Source organism: Salmo salar, chromosome 01 (genome assembly GCF_965601325.2).
Source record: "Salmo salar chromosome 01, fSalSal1, whole genome shotgun sequence".
Taxonomy (NCBI): Eukaryota; Metazoa; Chordata; class Actinopteri; order Salmoniformes; family Salmonidae; genus Salmo; species Salmo salar.
This window is the reverse complement of record NC_138291.1, coordinates 176222708-176236680: the sequence shown is the minus strand read 5'-3', so window position 1 is coordinate 176236680 and position 13973 is coordinate 176222708. Positions and strand designations below refer to the sequence as shown.

General features: G+C 45.2%; 1 protein-coding gene across 1 annotated transcript in view; it reads left to right on the top strand.

The window, feature by feature from the left end:
• Nucleotides 1-13973, top strand: part of LOC106571837 (A disintegrin and metalloproteinase with thrombospondin motifs 19) — a 119655-nt gene that overhangs the window by 87571 nt on the left and 18111 nt on the right. Inside the window, exons 19-21 of the mRNA XM_014145308.3 lie at nucleotides 1485-1620; nucleotides 5568-5772; nucleotides 12894-13046. Of these exons, the coding sequence (XP_014000783.1) occupies nucleotides 1485-1620; nucleotides 5568-5772; nucleotides 12894-13046 (494 nt within the window). The remainder of the gene's footprint in view (nucleotides 1-1484; nucleotides 1621-5567; nucleotides 5773-12893; nucleotides 13047-13973) is intronic.

The following is a 13973-nucleotide window of genomic DNA, read 5'->3' as shown; positions in this document are numbered from 1 at the left end:
ACAGAGGGTGGGACAGGTTAAGATGAGTTATTAGCTAGATGAGAAACAGAGGGTGGGACAGGTTAAGAGGAGTTATTAGCTAGATGAGAAACAGAGGCTGGGACAGGTTAAGATGAGTTATTAGCTAGATGAGAAACAGAGGCTGGGACAGGTTAAGATGAGTTATTAGCTAGATGAGAAACAGAGGCTGGGACAGGTTAAGAGGAGTTATTAGCTAGATGAGAAACAGAGGGTGGGACAGGTTAAGAGGAGTTATTAGCTAGATGAGAAACAGAGGCTGGGACAGGTTAAGATGAGTTATTAGCTAGATGAGAAACAGAGGGTGGGACAGGTTAAGATGAGTTATTAGCTAGATGAGAAACAGAGGCTGGGACAGGTTAAGATGAGTTATTAGCTAGATGAGAAACAGAGGCTGGGACAGGTTAAGATGAGTTATTAGCTAGATGAGAAACAGAGGGTGGGACAGGTTAAGATTAGTTATTAGCTAGATGAGAAACAGAGGGTGGGACAGGTTAAGATGAGTTATTAGCTAGATGAGAAACAGAGGGTGGGACAGGTTAAGAGGAGTTATTAGCTAGATGAGAAACAGAGGCTGGGACAGGTTAAGATGAGTTATTAGCTAGATGAGAAACAGAGGCTGGGACAGGTTAAGATGAGTTATTAGCTAGATGAGGAACAGAGGGTGGGACAGGTTAAGATGAGTTATTAGCTAGATGAGAAACAGAGGCTGGGACAGGTTAAGATGAGTTATTAGCTAGATGAGGAACAGAGGGTGGGACAGGTTAAGATGACTTAGCAGTCTGAGGGGTGTACTCGGACTTTGAACCCTGGTGGTCTCCAGCGGGGAATTGAGCCAGGAGTTGACAGGATAGGTAAGAAAGCGTTTAGAGAGAGGTGAGGCGGACCCCGGATTGAGCCAGGAGTTGACAGGATAGGTAAGAAAGCGTTTAGAGAGAGGTGAGGCGGACCCCGGATTGAGCCAGGAGTTGACAGGATAGGTAAGAAAGCGTTTAGAGAGAGGTGAGGCGGACCCCGGATTTGAACCACAGTGTCCAGAGTCGGCAGGGATGTTTCATGATTAATACTTACTATCTGGCTGATCAATGATGTTAGTTAAGTACCAGGGAGAAGAGAAAGGAAGCAGCTTATGACTCCCTAGAGCTTGGATATCATATAATCATCATCAATACAATCACTAGCCCAATTCTCTACAAGGATTGAAATGATTGATATGATTTATATTAACTATAGTTCCATCCTTACGTTACTACTCAGTTGTAAATTACCTCACTCCCACTTTGCTTGAGTAAAGTAAGTAAGCCTGTTCCATACCAGAACGGCCCATAGGTCCTATGTCCTGTTTGTGAAGAATGAGTCAGCTTGATGTATAAGTACACCCCCTGAACAGGATGAAAGTCTGTCCTAGGGCATTGCTTGATCCCTTTCCAATACTTTGTCGTTCATATTAGATTTTTCTTCTCTAGGAGAAAGAAAGACAATCGTCACCTGCACTAACATTGTCAACAAAACTACAAGTGTGGTGGACAACCGAAGATGTCGTCACCTGACCAAACCTGAGCCTCAAGTCCGCAAGTGCAATGAGCAGCCCTGCCAGACAAGGTAAAGCTCAGCCCTGCCAGACAAGGTAAAGCTCAGCCCTGCCAGACAAGGTAAAGCTCAGCCCTGCCAGACAAGGTAAAGCTCAGCCCTGCCAGACAAGGTAAAGATCAGCCCTGCCAGACAAGGTCGAGATCAGCCCTGCCAGACAAGGTAAAGCTCAGCCCTGCCAGACAAGGTAAAGATCAGCCCTGCCAGACAAGGTAAAGCTCAGCCCTGCCAGACAAGGTAAAGATCAGCCCTGCCAGACAAGGTAAAGATCAGCCCTGCCAGACAAGGTAAAGCTCAGCCCTGCCAGACAAGGTAAAGATCAGCCCTGCCAGACAAGGTAAAGCTCAGCCCTGCCAGACAAGGTAAAGATCAGCCCTGCCAGACAAGGTAAAGATCAGCCCTGCCAGACAAGTTAAAGATCAGCCCTGCCAGACAAGGTAAAGATCAGCCCTGCCAGACAAGTTAAAGATCAGCCCTGCCAGACAAGGTAAAGATCAGCCCTGCCAGACAAGGTAAAGCTCAGCCCTGCCAGACAAGGTAAAGATCAGCCCTGCCAGACAAGTTAAAGATCAGCCCTGCCTGACAAGGTAAAGATCAGCCCTGCCTGACAAGGTAAAGCTCAGCCCTGCCAGACAAGGTAAAGATCAGCCCTGCCAGACAAGGTAAAGATCAGCCCTGCCTGACAAGGTAAAGATCAGCCCTGCCAGACAAGGTAAAGATCAGCCCTGCCAGACAAGGTAAAGATCAGCCCTGCCAGACAAGGTAAAGCTCAGCCCTGCCAGACAAGGTAAAGATCAGCCCTGCCAGACAAGGTAAAGCTCAGCCCTGCCAGACAAGGTAAAGATCAGCCCTGCCAGACAAGGTAAAGATCAGCCCTGCCAGACAAGTTAAAGATCAGCCCTGCCAGACAAGGTAAAGATCAGCCCTGCCAGACAAGTTAAAGATCAGCCCTGCCAGACAAGGTAAAGATCAGCCCTGCCAGACAAGGTAAAGATCAGCCCTGCCAGACAAGGTAAAGCTCAGCCCTGCCAGACAAGGTAAAGATCAGCCCTGCCAGACAAGTTAAAGATCAGCCCTGCCTGACAAGGTAAAGATCAGCCCTGCCTGACAAGGTAAAGCTCAGCCCTGCCAGACAAGGTAAAGATCAGCCTTGCCAGACAAGGTAAAGATCAGCCCTGCCTGACAAGGTAAAGATCAGCCCTGCCAGACAAGGTAAAGATCAGCCCTGCCAGACAAGGTAAAGATCAGCCCTGCCAGACAAGGTAAAGATCAGTGCTGGTACAATATGGATGTTCCTTCTTTCTCCCTTCCCTCTCAGGCTTTGTTATAACTGGCAGATAGTTTGAGAGTATGTGGTCCCGTGTGGCTCAGTTGGTAGAACATGGCACTTGCAATGTCAGGGTTGTGGGTTCAATTCCCATGGAGGACTAGTATGAACATCTATGCACTCACTCTGGATAAGAGTGTCTGCTAAATGACTAAACATTTTACCCCAAAAATGATGGGGGGAAATAGTGTAATAGCAACATTCATTGAGAACAGACTTTTTAATTCTTATAGAAGAATTATGTTGCTATTGAGTCATATTGCACATGTAGCTCAAAGAGAAATCAAACTTCACTACGCCATGCCAAAGTCTGGGATGCTTGTTAACAATGACAGTTGATCATGTGTTCTTCTCATACTAACAGTCTTCATCCAGCAAGTTCTGGTAGTTCCTGGAAATGGTTGTTCCACTTTAGTTGAAGGACCTTCTGTAGCAACTTCTAACACATTTATGAAGTGTTCCATGATATACTCTGAAGTGCTGCAAACTCCGTCGTTAAATTGGGAATCTGAGATTGGTACATACATTTTTTAACTTTAAAATGAATTATGTATAGCCATTGATTCTTGAAGAATATGACAAAATAAATACAAAAAATTAGCTTAGCTCAACTGTCGTACTCCATCAGAACCCCAAATATAAGCTTGTTTTACTCCAATGTTTTATCTCATCTGTTTTTCCAAAAAATGATGGGGTGGGCGATTTCTCGCTGTTTAGATCCCAGATTGCCTCTTTAATGCTGACGTAAGCTGAGTCTTAGAGCATCCATTACGTATTGGACTGAGGTGATACACCAAATCACATTTGTTGACAGAAGCCAGTACAAACATTTACATGAAGCCCACAAAGTTGTTTTGCCTTGATTATAAACGTGTATCGCAGCCCTTCTTCCCCGGGCCTATACCAGTACAGTTCTTTCCCTTATCTTCCTACAGATGGACACTAGACAGCTGGTCCAATGCTAGTCTACTGCTAGTCCAAGGCTAGTCCAAGGCTAGTCCAATGCTAGTCCAATGCTAGTCTAATGCTAGTCCAAGGCTAGTCCAATGCTAGTCCAATGCTAGTCTAATGCTAGTCCAAGGCTAGTCCAAGGCTATTCTAATGCTAGTCTAATGCTAGTCCAAGGCTAGTCCAATGTTAGTCTAATGCTAGTCCAATGCTAGTCCAATGCTAGTCCAATGCTAGTCCAAGGCTAGTCCAATGCTAGTACAATGCTAGTCCAATGCTAGTCCACACTCGCTGCTGACATTTACATTCCACCACAATGCATCCCCTGGAAATCATTAGTTTCTCTCGCTTATCTGTCATATGTATCTGGGGTATTACACTTCATCTGCAGCCGAGCAGTAAGCAGCAAGCTGTGAGCTTTCATCACCCCGAGCCGCAGATAAATAACATTTACAGTCCTGCCGTGCTCAACAACAAAAACCCCCGGCAATCAGATAACGGCAGAACAGACCACTGGATCTGTGGATCTGATGTCAGATGGGGATGTGTGTGGGGGGGGGGGGAGGGTGAGGAGAGAGGGATCGTTATAGGTCAACAAGGCCACGTCATGTTCCTGTTTGGCCCAAGCAGACTTCCAGCTGGACCCTGTCCTCTCCGGCTGCTCTACCCTGATCGCAGTCACTGAGGGGAGGCTTGGATGGAGCATATCCACCCCACCTCCCCTCCTCCACCACCCCATCATCCACCAGCAGAACCAGACTCTCCCTGGTGCCTCTGCCTGCACATCTGTCACCCAGATGGGGCCACATTACGTCAGAACCAGCCTGGTAGCCTTCCTCTAGGGCTGTGCTTGGGCCTGGTTGTCTGTTTATGGGGCGTCATTAACACTGAGATGAGATTCCCCCCCCCCCCGCACACACACACACACACACGCACACGCGCACACACGCACACACGCACGCACACACACACACACACACACACACACACACACGCACACACGCACACGCGCACACACGCACGCACACACGCACACACACACACACACATACGCATACACTCACGCATTCACGTTCCTGCTCCTTGGCTTAGGTTTCTCTGTTGAATGGGAATGAGGTCTGGTGGCCACATTGTTTACACAAAGCAGGAGGTTGTTGTGGGGAGAGATGTTGTTTTTGTGATATATGGTGTCTGTCTGTCTGTCTGTCTGTCTGTCTGTCTGTCTGTCTGTCTGTCTGTCTGTCTGTCTGTCTGTCTGTCTGTCTGTCTGTCTGTCTGTCTGTCTGTCTGTCTGTCTGTCTGTCTGTCTGTCTGTCTGTCTGTCTATCTGTCTATCTGTCTGTCTGTCTGTCTGTCTGTCTGTCTGTACTGTGTATGTGTGTACTGTGTGTACTGTGTGTGTGTGTGCTGTGTGTGTGTGTGTGCTGTGTGTGTGTGTGCTGTGTGTGTGTACTGTGTGTGTGTACTGTGTGTGTGTACTGTGTGTATGTCTGTGTGTATGTCTGTGTGTACTGTGTGTGTGTGTACTGTGTGTGTGTGCGTACTGTGTGTGTGTGCGTACCGTGTGTGTGTGTGTACCGTGTGTGTGTACTGTGTGTGTGTACATTGTGCATATTGCATACGTGTATGTGTGTATGTTTTTGTGTACAGTATGTGTGTATTAATGTGCTGTCTACCCCTCCAGGTGGATGATGACTGAGTGGACGTCTTGCTCTCGTACCTGTGGTAGAGGCTCTCAGAGCAGACAGGTTGCCTGCACCTTGCAGCTAGCCAACGGCACCCTGGTCAAAGCCAAGGACCGCGACTGTGCCGGCCCCAAACCGGCCCCCACACAGCGCTGCGAGGGCCAGGACTGTCTCACCGTGTGGGAGGCTGGCGTGTGGTCTGAGGTGAGGCCACACACTCTTAGTTGTGATGCACTACTCACTCAATTTATTTTACATCAAAGAAAATATGTATTCAAATGCATTTATTCTATGAATATTGTGTTTCAGTGTGATTTTACACATGTTCACTTTACACAAGTCAAAGTGGTGACCATGTGTCCCTCTGTAATCTATGGCTGAATCTCAACTTGAAAACTGGGCCACAAAGCCCTTTATCGAGAGACCACTTAGCTGATGTGTTCAGTAGTGACCACTAGTGTCCAAATTAGACTTAGCTGATGTGTTCAGTAGTGACCATTGAGACAATGCGCAATCCCATCTGCCACCTGGTCAAATTCAAAAGTTCTAAACCAATTGTGTAGCCAGCTACGTTATAAAATAGCTAGCTTGCAGTCAGTTATGTTGCTAAGTAACAATCCCAAGATTCATGGGTAAAGTCTGCTAACAAGGACACTGAGTCTGCATAGATGCCTTATTTGGTAGCGAGGAGAATTGAGGGCGTAGTGGAACCCTCGACAATTCGACAGCTAGCAAATGTGATAACATGATTGTGAACTTCAGTGAGCAAGAACGCACAAATAAAGTGGTATAGGTGTTCGGCTCAGGATTTAACTCATTCAGAATGGGCAGAATATACTTGATATGCATTTAGTCTATTCACATTTTGCATTACCACTTTTAAAAAGTCTCACCAGAGTCCAAACTCACATAGACAGGGCTATTTAAGCTAATATGCCAATGTTTAGCCCCAGAAGCTTATGTAGAGAGAGGTTTTAGAGAGAGGCTAGCTCCCAGAATATTTCCCTTGGCACTTCACATAGAGGGGCTTACGCAATGATGCTGAGATTCCTTTGAGTTCTCTGTATAGCACCTGCACATCACTGGCTCAGGCCTTGCTGCCAGCATCTCCCTCTACCCCCATCCTCCCCTCTCCCTCATTCTCATGCTCCCTCCTTTCCTCCCACCCTTTCAGGGCCTGCTGGCAGCAGACTAAAGGAACCAGGCCTCGACCAGTTCTCTAACAGTATCGATAAGGAGAAAATATCTCAATCGAGATTCTCTCTCATGTGGCTCCAATTTCTCGTTTTGAAGATTTTTCGTTTTCTCACACATTAAACACTGTTGCTTTTTCTCGGCCCCCGTTGAAGTAAGTTTATGTAAGAAGTCGATGAGGGAAAATCCTTCTGTTTTGATAATGCAGTTGATGAAAGGCCGTTAATACTATCAAAGGGGAGTAAATTGATGAATTGTTTTATGGGTTAAATGAGTTCATAGCTTTCTAGTATTTGTAGTGTTTGCAGCTGTGTGTGTATGTGGGACTGTGTGTTTGTGGTTTCCCCTGTTTGTAGATGAGTCATTCGGTAAAAGGCAAGGTTACTCTAGGTTAATACTTAGCTAATGCCCTGTGGACAGACACGACCTCCCCTCATAAAACTCCAGGTAAAGCCCCCCCCACCCCCTCCCCCCGGACAAACACAACCTTCACTCATCAAACTCTTATGTGCTGGAGTGTTTATGCCAGTGCATGTTCGCTCCCCGCTTTCCTCTGACAAGGAATTACAACACAAAGAACTGAACTGAAATTGTCACATTTCACCGGACTATAAACCATTGTAAAAACCTGGCGTAGAAAACATGAACATGTAGCATTGTAATAACCCTAAAATACAAGTGTCTTTATTCATTTAACCGAAAAGTATTATTCATTATTTTATTATTCATTATTTTAAACCTCTGTTTTTATTTATTTTTTATTTCACCTTTATTTAACGGTAGGCAAGTTGAGAACAAGTTCTCATTAGCAATTGCGACCTGGCCAAGATAAAGCAAAGCAGTTTGACACATACAACAACACAGAGTTACACATGGAGTAAAACAAACATACAGTCAATAATATAGTAAAAAAATAAGTCTATATACAAAGTGAGCAAATGAGGTGAGATAAGGGAGGTAAAGGCAATGGTGGCGAAGTAAATACAATATAGCAAGTAAAACACTGGAATGGTAATTTTGCAGTGGAAGAAAGTGCAAAGTAGAAATAGAAATAATGGGGTGCAAAGGAGCATAATAAATAAATAAATAAATACAGTAGGGGAAGAGGTAGTTGTTTGGGCTAAATTACAGATGGGCTATGTACAGGTGTAGTAATCTGTGAGCTGCTCTGACAGCTGGTCCTTAAAGCTAGTGAGGGAGATAAGTGTTTCCAGTTTTAGAGATTTTTGTAGTTCATTCCAGTCATTGGCAGCAGAGAACTGGAAGGAGAGGCGGCCGAAGGAGGAATTGGCTTTGGGGGTGACCAGAGAGATGTACCACCTGGAGCGCGTGCTACAGGTGGGTGCTGCTATGGTGACCAGCGAGCTGAGATAAGGGGGAACTTTACCTAGCAGGGTCTTGTAGATGACCTGGAGCCAGTGGGTTTGGCGACGAGTATGAAGCGAGGGCCAGCCAACGAGATCATACAGGTCGCAGTGGTGGGTAGTATATGGGGCTTTGGTGACAAAACGGATGGCACTGTGATAGACTGCATCCAATTTATTGAGTAGGGTATTGGAGGCTATTTTGTAAATGACATCGCCGAAGTCGAGGATCGGTAGGATGGTCAGTTTTACGAGGGTATGTTTGGCAGCATGAGTGAAAGATGCTTTGTTGCCGAAATAGGAAGCCAATTCTAGATTTAACTTTGGATTGGAGATGTTTGATATGAGTCTGGAAGGAGAGTTTACAGTCTAACCAGACACCTAGGTATTTGTAGCTGTCCACATATTTTAAGTCAGAACCGTCCAGAGTAGTGATGCTGGACGGGCGGGCAGGTGCAGGCAGCGATCGGTTGAAGAGCATGCATTTAGTTTTACTTGTATTTAACAGCAGTTGGAGGCCACGGAAGGAGAGTTGTATGGCATTGAAGCTCGTCTGGAGGGTAGTTAACACAGTGTCCAAAGAAGGGCCAGAAGTATACAGAATGGTGTCGTCTGCGTAGAGGTGGATCAGAGACTCACCAGCAGCAAGAGCGACATCATTGATGTATACAGAGAAAAGAGTCGGGCCAAGAATTGAACCCTGTAGCACCCCCATAGAGACTGCCAGAGGCCCAGACAACAGGCCATCTGATTTGACACACTGAACTCTATCAGAGAAGTAGTTGGTGAACCAGGCGAGGCAATCATTTGAGAAACCAAGGCTGTTGAGTCTGCCGATGAGGATGTGGTGATTGACAGAGTCGAAAACCTTGGCCAGGTCAATGAATACGGCTGCACAGTGTTGTTTCTTATCGATGGCGATTAAGAGATCATTTAGGACCTTGAGTGTGACTGAGGTGCACCCATGACCAGCTCTGAAACCAGATTGCATAGCGGAGAAGGTGCGGTGGGATTCGAAATGGTCAGTAATCTGTTTGTTGACTTGGCTTTCGAAGACTTTAGAGAGGCAGGGTAGGATAGATATAGGTCTGTAGCAGTTTGGGTCAAGAGTGTCCCCCCCTTTGAAGAGGGGGATGACCGCAGCTGCTTTCCAATCTTTGGGAATCTCAGACGACACGAAAGAGAGGTTGAACAGGCTAGTAATAGGGGTTGCAACAATTTCGGCAGATAATTTTAGAAAGAAAGGGTCCAGATTGTCTAGCCCGGCTGATTTGTAGGGGTCCAGATTTTGCAGCTCTTTCAGAACATCAGCTGACTGGATTTGGGAGAAGGGGAAATGTGGAAGGCTTGGGCGAGTTGCTGTGGGGGGTGCAGGGCTGTTGACCGGGGTAGGAGTAGCCAGGTGGAAAGTATGGCCAGCCATAGAAAAATGCTTATTGAAATTCTCAATTATAGTGGATTTATCGGTGGTGACAGAGTTTCCTATCCTCAGTGCAGTGGGCAGCTGGGAGGAGGTGCTCTTATTCTCCAAGGACTTTACAGTGTCCCAGAACTTTTTTGAGTTTGTGTTGCAGGAAGCAAATTTCTGCTTGAAAAAGCTAGCCTTGGCTTTTCTAACTGCCTGTGTATATTGGTTTCTAACTTCCCTGAAAGGTTGCATATCACGGGGGCTGTTCGATGCTAATGCAGAACGCCACAGGATGTTTTTGTGTTGGTTAAGGGCAGTCAGGTCTGGAGAGAACCAAGGGCTATATCTGTTCCTGGTTCTACATTTCTTAAATGGGGCATGCTTATTTAAGATGGTGAGGAAGGCATTTAAAAAAAATAACCAGGCATCCTCTACTGAAGGGATGAGGTCAATATCCTTCCAGGATACCCGGGCCAGGTCGATTAGAAAGGCCTGCTTGCTGAAGTGTTTCAGGGAGCGTTTGACAGTGATGAGTGGAGGTCGTTTGACCGCTGACCCATTACGGATGCAGGCAATGAGGCAGTGATCGCTGAGATCTTGGTTGAAAACAGCAGAGGTGTATTTAGAGGGCAAGTTGGTTAGGATGATATCTATGAGGGTGCCCGTGTTTACGGCTTTGGGGTGATACCTGGTAGGTTCATTGATAATTTGTGTGAGATTGAGGGCATCAAGCTTAGATTGTAGGATGGCTGGGGTGTTAAGCATGTCCCAGTTTAGGTCACCTAGCAGCACATACTCTGAAGATAGATGGGGGGCAATCAGTTCACATATGGTGTCCAGAGCACAGCTGGGGGCAGAGGGTGGTCTATAGCAGGCGGCAACGATGAGAGACTTGTTTTTGGAGAGGTGGATTTTTAAAAGAAGAAATTAAAATTGTTTGGGTACATACCTGGATAGTAGGACAGAACTCTGCAGGCTATCTCTGCAGTAGATTGCAACACAAAAATGCAAACCTTCCAATAAAACAAAGGCTTAATCTGTCCCAATTGAATATGCTCATCTCTCTCTCTCTCTCTCTCTCTCTCTCTCACTCTCTCTCTCTCTCTTTCTCAATTCAATTTCAATTTAAGAGGCTTTTTTTTTGGCATGGGAAACACATGTTTACATTGCCAAAGCAAGTAAACGTGAAATAAACAATACATTTTTTTTACAGTAAACATTACACTCATAAACGTTCCAAAAAATAAAGACATTCCAAATGTTATATTATGTGCAAATAGTTAAAGTACAAAAGGGAAAATAATTAAACAAAAAATATGGGTTGTATTTACAATGATTGTTCTTCACTGGTTGCCCTTTTCTTGTGGCAACAGGTCACAAATCTTGCTGCTGTGATGTCACACTGTGGTATTTCACCCAATAGATATGGGTGGGAGTTTATCAAAATTGGGTTTCTTTTCAAATTCTTTGTGGGTCTGTATAATCTGAGGGAAATATGTGTCTCTAATATGGTCATACATTTGGCAGGAGGTTAGGAAGTGCAGCTCAGTTTCCACCTCATTTTGTGGGCAGTGTTGCACATAGCCTGTATTCTCTTGAGAGCCAGGTCTGCCTACAGTAGCCTTTCTCAATAGCAAGGCTATGCTCACTGAGTCTGTACATAGTCAAAGCTTTCCTTACGTTTGGTTCAGTCGCAGTGGTCAGGTATTCTGCCACTGTGTACTCTCTGTTTAGGGCCAAATAACATTCTAGTTTGCTCAGTTTTTTTGTTAATTCTTTCCAATGTGTCAAGTAATGATATTTTTGTTTTCTCATGATTTCGCTGGGTCTAATTGTGTTGGTGTCCTGGGGCTCTGTGGGGTCTGTTTGTGTCTCTCTTTGTCTCTCTCTCTGTCTCTCTCTCTGTCTCTCTCTGTCTCTCTCTCTGTCTCTCTCTGTCTCTCTTTCTCCATAGTAGCCACCCCTGCAATAACCCCCAATACATTAACCCAGTGATCTCATTTAGAGTTCAAAGGGCAACTAAATTAGTGTGTCTAGACCAAACAAGTGAAATTGACTGTGAGTCCTGGGCCAGCGCAACCGACCTCCTTTCCTTCCCATCTGTAAAAAGACAGGTTTGTAAAATGGGGAGGGGGGGGGGGGGGATGAGGGGATGGCCTCCCCTCCACCCCACAAAGAAAGAGAAGCTGCTCCCCTCCAATACCTCCCTCCCTCCTATTCTAGCATATGATTTAATGCTCCCCCTGTCGGAGGTTGCGGAGCAGACCATAACTCACCTGGGGACGGGGGTTGCTCGGGAGGGTCTAAAGCGAAACATCTGCCAACACCAGGGGGGTTTTTCGAGGCCGGGCCGAGAGGGCCAAGACTGACAGTGAATGTCCTTGCCTTTGATCACCCCTCCTTGGTCCAATCCCCCAGGCAGCTGTGTACATGTAGGGGCAGAGGAGAGAAAAGGGGGAATTTGAGAAGAGATGTGAAAAGAGAGGAGAGAAGGATGAAGGGATAAAGAGTGACGTGGCCTGATAGATAGGCTACAGGAAGAAGTTGCCCCCCCCCCCACCAGACTGATCTGGAATTAACTCACACTAAATCAGTCCTGTGTGCAACCTCTCCTTGGCAGGAAGTAAAACTGACTCGAGTTCAGTGCCTAGGGGTAACATTCAAGTGCACTGCCTCGTGGCTGATGGGGTCATCTCTGTTAGACTCTCTAGCTACCTAATATTCCCCGACAGATTGAAACAGTGCATCTGATCTAGAAAGACAAAAAATGCCCACTGATATAAAAAGGTATTTACAGTCAAAGGCAATATGGCAGAAACCTAACCTTTCACCTTACAGTAAAGGGGAGGGAAGACGAGCACAGAGCCATCAACACATTATGACAGCCATGCTCCTTTTGGAATAAAACGTCTCTTTCTGGAACGCTGCGTTTGCCTTGCAGCATTGCGTTGCAGAGGCAGTTGCAGTGCGTTCTGTGTGGTACGTACGTTGGATTTATGAAACGTATGCGTCAAACTGTATGCGTAGACGGCTTGACAGAAATGGTAGCAGAAGGTGAATGTTGAACTTTTGTTGCACACATATCCAGATGATGCTGCGTACCGTTTTGCGCAACGACGCTGTTGGTGTGATCAAGGCATCAGATCATCCTAACCCCTTGACCTTGTCTGACACATCCAAGATACCTACATACTTCATGTGTATATGAGTCCAAAATGGCACCCTATTCCCTACATAGTGCACTACTTTTGACCAGATACAATGGGTCCAGGTCAAAAGTAGTGCAACGCAATGCTGCAAGGCAAACGCAGCGTTCCATTGGAAATGAATGTACTGAGACGCAGATCTGTGTGTTGCAGTGCTCGGTGAAGTGTGGGCGGGGGGCGCGCCATCGGCTGGTGAAGTGCACCAACCCACGGAAGAAGTGTGACCTGTCGACCCTGCCCCGTGAGACGGAGGACTGTGAGGACTACTCCAAGTGTTACATCTGGAGGACAGGAGACTGGGCCAAGGTGGGTACATAGAGATATAAAACTACTACTACTACTACTTCTACTAATACTAATACGAATACTACTACTACTATTATTACTACTACTACTAATACCACTACTATGAATACCACTACTACTACTACTACTAATAATACTAATACTGCTAATACGAATACTACGAATACTACGAATACAACTGCTGTTACTACTACTAAGTACTACTACAACCACTATTACTACTACTACTAATTACTACTACTGCTACTACAACTACTACTACTACTAATTACTACTACTGCTACTACAACTACTACTACTACTAATTACTACTACTGCTACTACTGCTACTACTAATACTATTATTAGTACTACTACTGCTACTACTACTACTACTGCTACTACTAATACTACTAGTTACTACTACTTACTACTACTAATTACTACTACTACTATTACTGCTACTACTACTACAACTACTACTACTGCTACTACTAATACTATTATTATTACTACTACTACTACTACTACTACTAATACTATTACTAATACTACTAATTACTACTACTGCTACTACTAATAATACTAATAATACCCCACCTCTTTAAGGAATACCTAGGATAGGATAAAGTAATCCTTCTAACCCCCCCCCCCCCCCTTAAAAGATTTAGATGCACTATTGTAAAGTGGTTGTTCCACTGGATATCATAAGGTGAATGCACCATTTTGTAAGTCACTCTGGATAAGAGCGTCTGCTAAATGACTTAAATGTAATGTAAATGTACTACTACTACTACTACTACTGCTACTAATACTACTAGTTACTACTGCTACTAGTTACTACTACTACTAATTACTACTATTACTGCTACTACTACTACTACTGCTACTGTTATTAATATTACTACTAGTACTACTACTACTACTAGTACTACTACTATTGCTTCT